The following is an 11,357-nucleotide window of genomic DNA, read 5'->3' as shown; positions in this document are numbered from 1 at the left end:
GGCTTCTGCCAGCAACCAGCTGCCAGCAAGGAACTGAAGCTTCTAGGAAATGAATTCTGCCAAAAACCTGAATGAACTTGTAAGTGGTTCTTCCCCAGTTGAGCCTCCAGATAAGAACACAGCCCAGCTGCCACCTTGATCACGGCCTAAAGAGACCCTAAGTAGGGGACCAGGCTAAGCTGTGCCCAGACTCCTGACCTACAGAAACTGTGAGGCAATAAATATGTGTTGTTTTAAGTCACTAAGTTTGTAGTAACTTGCTGTGCAATAATAGAAATATATACCAGCTAATGGCCCTACAGTAAAAAATATCGTCTTTTGACCTGAGAATTGAGAGATTTGGGTTATAAGCTTTGTTCTTATCCTAAATATGCAGTGACTTTGGGCAACTGACTGAATGTCTCTGGCCGTCACTCTCCTCATCTCTAGAAACAAGAGGGTTGGATTAGGTCAGAACTACATGACTTCATGTCTCAACACATGGGGGTGTCATAGCCTGCTACGATTCCTATGACAAGTATTTGTTCAACTATTGTATGTTCTAAAGTTTGTAAAAATGCTTTACTTTATATACAACCCTGGGTATGCCCATGGGAACATGTTATGCTTTGGGGTGAGAGATAAAGTTTAAGATGAATTAAACTATCCTCTGTAAGGTGTCTCCCAAATCTAAGAGTGTATAAATCAGTGCACCAAATCCTGTCTAAGCACCTATCAGGTGTAGCAGGGTACCAACCCAAATGCCATTCCAAACCCCTCTTCCTTGTTAACAGGACTCTGAATGTGTTCAAGTACTGGGAAGAAATCTCCTGACATCAGGGAAGGTGGGCCCAACCCCTGGTCTAGGACAAACACATAGCTCAGTTTTGGTCAATTAGATGTAATGGGAACAGGGAAGCATACTGGGGGGTTCCAGAGGAAGATTTCTCTTCCCTTATAAAAGGGAAGAGGTACAGAAAAGAGGCATCTATCTCTCACTGACCTGAATATGGATGTAATATGGATGTGTGAAGACATGATGCTTTGAGCCATAGCAGCCACTTTGCAATCATGAGGGGGAAGAGCAAGAGAACCAGGCACACCAACCTACAGCCCTGACATTATGGACTTGCCAACCTCCAGACTCATGTGAGATAATTAAAAGTCCTCAAGGTTCAAGTGTCTGTCAGATAGATTCTACTACTTGCCTCTGAAAGTAATCTTAACGGATCCGGCGTTGGAATGCAGAGATGAATATGACATGATCCTTGCACTCAAGGAAGGGGCTTACGGTTTACTGGGGAAGATGGGCATGTAAACGAGGAGGCACTCAGGAATGAATTAAGCATCCAGAAATCCCATCCTGGGAGCGGCAGACACAGCTAGAGTCACCAGATTGCACATCTGCGTTTCCAAGCAGAGTCCGTAGTAGGACACCTGCCCACATGCAGACAGCACTGGCCAGCTGGGGGGAGCAGGGAGGGGCGGAAGAGCAGGCTCACCTGCTGGGACACAGCGCCTCGCAGGTCCTGCAGCACATCCAACATCTGGAAGATGTCAAACGCACGCACCACCTGGATCCTCTGGAGAGCTCCCGCCTGAAGAGGTAGGAGATAGAAGGGAGAGCTTTGGAGAAGAGGAGCAGGGGGTCGCGCAAGATGAAGAGGGATTTTGAGGCTGAGCAGGAAGAGGCACTTAGACAGAAGGACTCAGGTCCAGGATGGCAAATGGGCTTTGTATGATGGGCCAGTTCTCACCAAGGTGGCTGCCTGGTGCTGAGCTGCAAAGCCAAGTCAGAGCTCCGTGGGAAGGAGGGATAGGACTGATTAGTGTGTCTTCCGTGGGCAAGAAATGGGAGAGAAACACAGATACTGGGTGTATGGCAGCCCTGAGTTAGGGTATGGCAGGGGTGGGATGATGTCATAATGGGGAGGCTTGCAGAACAGAAAGTATTAGTAGAACAGCAAGTTTCAAAGCCAGAAGTATCTATTCACACAAATGACCAAAATTCTTGCCACATTGGATAACGGGGTCTTACTTACAGTGTCGGAACCTCAAAGGAACCCAACCCTCCTGCTCTTTACCTGCTCCTCCTCCTCTGGGGTTCTGGCCTGAAGTAGCTGGAGAATGCGGGAAGCTGTGAGCCCTCCAGTGGAATCGATGTATAGGACATTCTGCTGCAGGCCATGGGCCACGTTTGCAGCCACACGAAGACATAACTGAGTAGAGATGGGGCATTGGGTGAACTTGAGCCCTCAAGGAGGGCCCAGCATGGGTGCTCCCACCAAATCTTGTCCAGATCCCAGAGACACAAATGGGCCCAGTCCAAGCCCCACTCCTCACCACCTATCTTCTCTCTTCTAATCTCTGAATCACAAGCACACTGGCAGAAACTTCCTCAGGGATCCTGGGCTATGCACCCACCTCCCCCAACCGTCCTGGCTGCTGGACGCACGTGTACCTGGGTTTTGCCGCTACCTGGGCCTCCTACGATTTCAGTCACTTCTCCAGTATAGAGACCAGCGTCCAGCAGTTTGTCCAGGCTGATGGCAGAAGAGGAGGCAAGAGAATCAACTGAGGGGATTCGAGGGAAGGGACGGGAGTAGGAACCAGGAAAAAAAGCCAGACATCCCTTCCAGGCACTGTTCTGTCCAGAGACACTCTAACATCTCTGGCCAGGAGGCTTCTCCTGGTAGTTTCCTTTGGGGAAAGCTGGCACGGCTAAATGTTCCTCCTCTGGCCCCTCATCCTTTCACTCTCAGCTTATAGATCACTCTGGGTGATCACTTCTCCACAGAGGTCTCTTTGCCACCCCATCCAATGGTCCTCTCATTCTCCATCTCAGCCCCTTCTGGGTTTCCTTGATAGCATTTCCCATAATTTGTCATTTTCTAAAACTTTGAAATAATTATAGATTCACAGGAAGTTGCAAAAAACAATGTACAGGGAGGTCCCATGTACCCTTTACCTAGTTTCCCCTAATGGTAGCATCTTTCACTATAAGATGTATTGTACTACACTATAACATTGCAAATTGACACTGGTGCAATCCACAGAGCTTATTCAGATTCACCACCATTATTTCCGTGTGTGTCTGTGTGTATAAGTCTATGCCATTTCATCACATGCATGGGTTTATGTAACCACCACAATCAAGATACAGAACATTTCCATTGCTGCAAGGCTCCCTTGTGCCACCCTTTTATAGCCACTCTCCTTCCATCCAACCCTAATCCCTAGCCCCTGGCAACCGATTAATCTGTTCTCCATCTCTACTGTTATGTTATTTCAAGAATATTATGTACACAGAATCACACAATATGTAACCTTTGTGATTGGCTTTTCTCACTCAGCATCATTCCCTTGAGATCCAAGTTGTCACATGTGTCGATAGTTTGTTCTTTTTTACTGCAGAGTAGTATTCCATGGTATGGATGGACCAAGTTTGTTTAACCATTCACCTATTGAAGGACATTTTAGCTGTTTCCAGTTGGAGGAAATTATGAATAAAACGGCTATGAACATTTGCATACAGGTTTTTCTGTAAACCTAAGTTTTTATTTCTCTGGAATAGATGCCCCAGAATACAACTGTTGGGTTGTACAGTAAGTGCATATTAATTTCACAAGAAACTACTAACTTGTTTTCCAGAGTGCCTATGCTATTTTACTTTCCCACCAGCAATGTATGAGGTAATCCAGTTTCTCCACACCCTACTAGCATTTGGAGTTATCACCATTCTTTTTTTGTGTGTGTGTGGTACGCGGGCCTCTCACTGTTGTGGCCTCTCCCGTTGCGGAGCACAGGCTCCGGACGCGCAGGCTCAGAGGCCATGGCTCACAGGCCCAGCCGCTTCGCGGCATGTGGGATCTTCCCGGACTGGGGCACAAAACTGTGTACCCTGCATCGGCAGGCGGACTCTCAACCACTGCACCATCAGGGAAGCCCTATTTCCCCCATTCTATCGCTTGTCTTTTCATCCTCTTGCAGAGCAAAAGTTTTTGGCCCAGAGCACCCTGGGGCAAGGACTGGGCCTTGTTCACCCCAGAACTGGCACAGTGGCTGAAACACAGGAGATGCACAATAAATGTTTCCAGAGAAATGAGTGATAGAAGGTTCCTATGTTATCAACACTCTGGCTGTGGAAGCCTTGAGATAAATTCAAGTCATGGCCAATCCTAATCCAGTTTCTGTCCCTAAACCACCAGGAAACAGGTCACTACCCACACCCCATATCCTGCCCAACCGAGAGAGCAGACAGCAGAAGCAAGAAGAACTACAATCCTGCAGCCTGTGGAACAAAAACCACATTCACAGAAAGATAGACAAGATGAAAAGGCAGAGGGCTATGTACCAGATGAAGAAACAAGATAAAACCTCAGAAAAACAATTAAATGAAGTGGAGATAGGCAACCTTCCAGAAAAAGAATTCAGAATAATGACAGTGAAGATGATCCAGGACCTCGGAAAAAGAATGGAGGCAAAGATCGAGAAGATGCAAGAAATGTTTAACAAAGACCTAGAAGAATTAAAGAACAAACAAACAGATGAACAATACAATAACTGAAATGAAAACTACACTAGAAGGAATCAATAGCAGAATACCTGAGGCAGAAGAACGGATAAGTGACCTGAAAGACAGAATGGTGGAATTGACTGCTGCGGAACAGACTAAAGAAAAAAGAATGAAAAGAAATGAAGACAGCCTAAGAGATCTCTGGGACAACATTAAACGCAACATTTGCATTATAGGGGTCCCAGAAGGAGAAGAGAGAGAGAAAGGACCCGAGAAAATATCTGAAGAGATTATAGTCAAAAACTTTCCTAACATGGGAAAGGAAATAGCCACCCAAGTCCAGGAAGCGCAGCGAGTCCCATACAGGATAAACCCAAGGAGAAACACGCTGAGACATATCGTAATCAAATTGGCAAAAATTAAAGACAAAGAAAAATTATTGAAAGCAGCAAGGGAAAAACAACATATCCTGCCCAACCTATGGGCTGAAATTTCACCTCCTTCTCATCACAGCCTACACTAACACCTCCATGTCCTGGCCACGTGCAACCCTGTCCCAACCCTGTAATCACCCATGGGCTCCAGCCCTTTGTGATGGTCCTTGAAGACCTCCCATGACCCCTCTGTATACGCCAAGCAGCACTTAAGCACCCCATCTCTTTCAATTCCAAGGCTCCCATGATTATAACCACAGGGCCCTGCTGGTCAAAACGCTCTGGTTACCATTCCGGCCCTGCGGCTTCTTGGGATAACTGTGCTCACCTTGTCTCTGTGTAATAAGCACCTTGTTAAAGAGCATCCAGCCTCTGCCACTGCTGGATCCCGTTCCTCCCACTGAGATCAGAGAACCCCCAGTCCCATTATAGCAGTGGTTCTCCCAGAGTGGTCCCCAGACCTGCAGCATCAGCATCACCTGGGAATTGATTAGAAATGCAAATTCTCAGGCCCCACCCCAGACCTACTGAATCAGAAACTCTTAGGGCGAGGACCACATCTGAGTCTCAACAAGGATACATGTTGAAATCTGAACACCATTAGGCTGGACTAGTGTTTCCCAGTCCTGCCTGCATGTTAAAATAACCACAGGAGTTTTAAAAAAAGAGACCTGTATCAGTGATTCCCAAACTTGTCTGCACACTGGTGTCACCTGGGAACTTCAAAAAACACTGATGCTTGTGTTCCAGCCCCGGAGAATGTGATTCAATTGGTGTGTGTGTTTAGGGGCGCAGAATAGGGCTTTGGAATTAAAAAAAAAAAAATTCCCAGGTAATTCTACCGGGCAGAAAAGTTTGGGAACCACTGGCCTAGAGCAATGAAGTCAGAATTTCTAAAGGTGAGACCCAGGCATGAATATTTCTTAAGCTTCCCAAATGATTCTAACATGCAGCCTGGGTGAAACCACTGGTCTTAACTCTCCAGTCAAGAATCAACCCTGGGACTTCCCTGGTGGTGCAGTGGTTGAGAATCCGCCTGCCAATGCAGGGGACACGGGTTCGAGCCCTGGTCCGGGAAGACCCTACATGCCGCGGAGCAACCAAGCCTGTGTACCACAACTACTGAGCCTGTGCTCTAGAGCCTGCGAGCCACAACTACTGAGCCCACGTGCCACAACTACTGAAGCCTGCGCGCCTAGAGCCTGTGCTTTGCAACAAGAGAAGCCACCGCAATGAGAAGCCTGCACACTGCAATGAAGAGTAGCCCCTGCTCGCCGCTACTAGAGAAAGCCCATGCGCAGCAACGAAGACCCAATGCAGCCACAAATAAATAAATAAATAAATTTATAAAAAAAAAAAAAAAAGAATCAACCTCATTCTTGGCTGTGAGGATCCTCCATAAGGAATTCCCAGATCCACCTCCCAGCAGACTTCTCACCTGTTTCCATTCCATGTCTCCTGATGGACCTCCCTACCAATCATCTCTGCTCATCAACATGGACAGACCACCCCTCTTCCTCCGCCTGCCTTGTGGAGCAGAAGTACAACTGGGTCTTACCACATGTTTTGAACACAAATGATTTCTGGGATTTATCCTCCACCTTTCCCTCTGAACTGGCTTTTAGTCATTCTTTCAGCCATTCATTCAAACATCGCCTGTATGTGTCACATTTCCTGAAGGCCTTTTTCTAAAACGAGGAAGAGGCAGAGATGAACAAGACACAGCTCTGGCCTTCAGGGAACCACCCATCTCCCCAGATAGTATGGCTTCTTCCAAGGCATGCTACATGCTTTCTTGCCCTCGTAAAGATCCACGGTGTCCGCCAGCATTACAAGCTGTGAGAAAGCCTACAGCAGGGAAACCTGCTTCATTTGGGTTAACCAGCATTTCCCGAGTTGTTGACTACAGAACTCCCCTCCCCTCCCGTGTTAGAGTTACATCCATCAAGGGTCCAAAGAACACTGTGAGGATGGCTAGAAACCTACTGGGTCGTCTTTGATTCTTCACATCTATATTCCCCCTGGCAGGAAGGCTTATCACATTTCTTCAGCGTGCCTCCTGCCATCCCCTGCCCTACATTGGCTCACACACCCTCCCCTGCCATATCCTCCTGGGCCTCTCTCCTGCCAGGCTCCCCAGCCCCATCCACCCTGCCCACCTCCACCCTATGCCTGTAACTCTACTTTCACAATACAGCCTCCTGCCTGGAGGAGGCAATAGGGCAGATGCGTTAGAGGTGGGTTCTTATGCTTAGGAGCCTGACAGGTGTGACGTCAAGGGTCTGGTCTGCCACTTACTAGCTGAGGTATCTTTTTTTTTTTGGGCCTCGCCATACAACTTGCAGGATCTTGGTTCCCTAACCAGGGATCAAACCTGTGCCCCCTGCAGTGGAAGTGCAGAGTCCTAATCACTGGACCCCCAGGGAATTCCCTAGCTGTGGGATCTTGAGCAAGTCACTTAACCTGAGTCCCAGTTTCTTCATCTACAGGATGATGATTTTCATTGCAACGCACTCATTGTGATTGTGAAGATAAATGAAACGACATACCTGGAGTAACGGTGCCGGAATACTCAGAGAAGGCCCATCCGTTCCTCACTGCCCAAGGCCCGCCTCCTGCATAGAGCCTTCCTGAATCTCTCTGATCTCCCCTGCAGTGACTCACCGTGGCTGCCATCTTGCCAGTTTATCACCTGACTGCTTCCTCTGTATAATGCTGGTTTTATAAGCTCCCAAAGGCCAAGGCTGCTCCTTGTTAATCACCCCCTCATTTTTCTTTTTTTTTTTTTTTTTTTTGCCACACCATGCAGCTTGCGGGATCTTAGCTCCCCAACCAGGGATCAAACCCGGGCCCCTGGCAGTGAGAGCCAGGGAATTTCCAATCACCCCCTCCTTATGCTGCCTCCCCGCATGCTCACACCTCTCTCTTGTGTTTACCTGCCTTCTCTACCCAATGGGTTCTTAAGTGCCTCGCCTCACCCGTACCCGTATCATCTGCACTTACCTGGAACCCGTAGGCACTCGGCCAGTTCTTGATGAATGACAGAACTGAACCCCCAACCTGGGGAAAACAAGCACTGTGTTCTATGAACCTTGCCAAGAGAATGTGTTATGGAAACAGGGAGGGCCAAACCAATCCAAAGACCTTTGTGGTGGCAGAGTTCTTTATCAAATTCTGCACAAACAGGCCAAGAATGAGGTCAGACTTCCTTGTCCAGAAGCCGCCTGTTTTCTTCCAACTCTTTCTCTCTCCACACAACATGGCAGAAGATAACTACTCTCATTCCCTCCTGCTGCAGAGTACGGGGAATGAACCAAGTTCTGGATCAAGTGCCCCAGGGCTGGAGCCCCACCTCTGCCCCTTACTCCTCTTGGGCTAAACTCAAGTGGGGTTAATAATCACTAACTCGGGCTTCCCTGGTGGCACAGTGGTTAAGATTCCGCCTGCCAATGCAGGGGACACAGGTTTGAGCCCTGGTCCAGGAAGATCCCACATGCCATGCAGCAACTAAGCCCATGTGCCACAACTACTGAGCCTGCGCTCTACAACCCACGAGCCACAACTACTGAGCCCACGTGCCACAATTACTGAAGCCCGCGCGCCTAGAGCCCGTGCTCTGCAACAAGAGAAGCCACCGCAATGAGAAGCCCGCGCACCGTAACAAAGAGTAGCGCCCACTCTCCACAACTAGAGAAAGCCCACGCCCAGCAACGAAGGCCCAACACAGCCAAAAATAAATAAATTTTAAAAAAAGAAAAAAAAAAATCACTAACTCACAGGGTCACTGAAGAGATTATACAACCTATTATATAACCTACTATGTGTCAGTGGCTGGTATGTAGTAGGCACTCAGTCAATGTTAGTCCTGCCATGCTCTCTCTTGCCCCATCCATAAGGGAAAGAGGGGGTAGGGGCAGAGAAGAGTTGCTCTGATCTGCTAAATAATAATGAAATACTGACATCTTGTGTTATAGGACAGTGGTTCTCAACCAGCGGTAATTTTGCCACCCTGGGGTGGGGGGGGGGGTCATTTGGTCACAGCTGGAGACATTTTTGATTGTCAGACATGGGAAGGGAGGTGCTACCCGGCTTCTAGTGGCTAGAGGCCAGGGATGCTGCCAAACATCCTGCTGTAAGTGCAAGACAGCCCCCCCCAAATAATTCTGCATCCCCAAAAGTTAAGAGTTGGAGAAACCCTGTTATAGCTTAAGAGAACTCGAAGTCCTGAACATCCTCACCACTGTTTGAAAAAGCCTGCTCTCCCTAGACACAAGTATCAAAAGCCCGCCTCTCACCTTTTCCCCCAAGTACCCACACAAACCTTGCAATGCCGGTGGACAGGATGGCAGTGGAGGTCTTCAGCTCCTCGTAGAGATCAGCGCCATTGAAGGGGAAAGCTGAGAACTGAGCCAGCAGCACCCGCCTCAGGGCAACCAGGGCCTGCGGAAGGGGCGGGGAAACTCAGGAGAGGGCCGGGGCGCTCCGACCCGAAGCAGCCCAGAGTACTCGGCAGTGACCCGCCAACGGAGGAGGCCCCCAGGGTCTCATACGGCCCCCTTATCAATCTCTGGGAACCCTCTGCTCAGGGATGGGCATTTAGAGACATCCAGGTTTGGAGCGGAGATTGTCAGCTCACCTTATAAGACAAGCCACATTTCTGGGCTACTTCCTCCAGGTCTGCTGAAACCAGGTCCACCACTGAAAACAAAACACGTGGGGTTGGTGGGCAGGAAGGAGGCTCGGGGGCGTCGCTCACTTGACTTTTCCTCGCCTACGTCGACTAGCTGAGCCGCAGGACCTGGCGTGGTGCCTGGCACACAGTGGGGGTTCTACCCTTCCTGGGGCGTGGCTAGCTCGCTCCCACCTTCCCGGGCTCTCAAGGAGGCTGTGGGCAGAGGAGGGGGGGAGGGGCCCCCCACTCCCGGGGGTGCCAGGGCCGGGGCCGGCCTCCGCGCTGGGCCCGGCCGCGTGGCCCGCACTGGCGCACGCCTGCGATCACCTGTCTTGATCCCGCGGCTCCGCAGAAGCTGGACCATGTCCTGGGTGAGACCCGGGCACAGTCCGGCCCGGAGCACGCCCATGTTCCCTGGGGGCCCGGGGCCGCTCGTCCCGGGGACATCCGTGGGGCCCTTTCTGGACCAGCGCGGGAGGCGAGAGAGAGGCGGGAGGCGGAGGCGGCGCGGAGGGCGCGGAGCCTGCGGGGACGCCGGCACCCACAGTCCTCCCGCCCGGACCGCGCCGCAGCTTCCGGCTTCCAGGCTCCAGGGCCCGGCCTGCGGCGCCACCTGCTGGCCACGGGCCGGATGCGCGAGCCGGGCGGTTGGGGCGGAGACTGCGTGGGCGGCACGGAGCTGGCTCCCCTGCGCCGAGGCCACCGCGCCCAGATCTGCCACCCTGCGCCCGCATGCGTCTCTGCCTTCTACCCGATCTCGCCTCCCTGCAGACCTCCCAGGTGCAGCCTTCTGTTCTGAACACTGGGCCAGAACGTTCGATCGGACGGACCATCCCTACGCTCAGGGACGTACTTGTTAGTGAGGGAAGACAGGAAAGAGGAAATCAAATAAATCAGATAATTACCGATCGTTTGATGGGTGCTAAAAAGCAGCAGAGTACAGAGAGGGCATCTGCTTCTCTATTTGCCAAATAAAAGAATTTGTAAATGAAAGACAACAAAAACCCTGAGTATATAGAACACACACACACACACACACACACACACACACACACACACACACACACAGTTTGGTATTTTTAAATGTCCTTTGCTTGACCTCATCCTCTGGAAGAAAGAAAACAACTTTACAGGGTTATCTCCTCACAATCCAGTAAGGTAGGTGCTATGTTTATTCCTGTTTTACAGATGAGGAAACTGAGGTGCAAAGAGGTGAAGTCATTTACCAAAGGTTTCACAGCCTGTAAGGGCAGAGCTGGACTTAGAGTAGACAAAACCACATTTTAACAGCTTTTCCTACTATGACATGTTTTTTTTTAATTTTTTAAAATTATTTATTTATTTATTTTATATTTAGGCTGCACCGGGTCTTAGTTGCTGCACGCAGGATCTTCATTGAGGCATGTGGGATCTAGTTCCCTGATCAGGGATTGAACCTGGGCCCCCTGCATTGGGAACATAGAGTCTTAGCCACTGGACCACCAGGGAAGTCCCCCTACTGTGACATGGTTTCCTTGAGAAAAAGAAACAACACAACGTCTGGCCCATTTCTGTATGACTCTGCAGCACCCACCGTTGTCACTCAACACATGATGACGCTTGGGGTGAGGGTGTGGCAGAATTTAGAATTCCAGCAGTAAAACCTGGGTGTATGTGAGCTATGAACCTCATGAACCATCTGGGATTTCCCTGTGCCTACACAACTGGACGAAGTGGGTTTGCTGCCTAGGATTTCTGGATATAGAGTCTCAGGATT

General features: G+C 49.8%; 1 protein-coding gene across 1 annotated transcript in view; it reads right to left on the bottom strand.

Moving 5' to 3' along the window:
• Positions 1–10,149, bottom strand: part of RAD51D (RAD51 paralog D) — a 17,316-nt gene extending 7,167 nt beyond the window's left edge. The window contains exons 1-6 of the mRNA XM_059998664.1: positions 9,929–10,149; positions 9,566–9,627; positions 9,251–9,369; positions 2,441–2,522; positions 2,064–2,198; positions 1,482–1,577 (exon numbers count right to left, since the gene is read on the bottom strand). Coding sequence (XP_059854647.1) covers positions 1,482–1,577; positions 2,064–2,198; positions 2,441–2,522; positions 9,251–9,369; positions 9,566–9,627; positions 9,929–10,010 — 576 coding nt within the window. The 5' untranslated portion in view covers positions 10,011–10,149. The remainder of the gene's footprint in view (positions 1–1,481; positions 1,578–2,063; positions 2,199–2,440; positions 2,523–9,250; positions 9,370–9,565; positions 9,628–9,928) is intronic.
• Between the last annotated feature and the right edge of the window lie 1,208 nt (positions 10,150–11,357).

This window comes from Delphinus delphis, chromosome 19 (assembly GCF_949987515.2).
Source record: "Delphinus delphis chromosome 19, mDelDel1.2, whole genome shotgun sequence".
Lineage (NCBI taxonomy): Eukaryota > Metazoa > Chordata > Mammalia > Artiodactyla > Delphinidae > Delphinus > Delphinus delphis.
The sequence above is the reverse complement of the archived record's forward strand: the minus strand, read 5'-3'. Positions and strand labels throughout refer to the sequence as shown.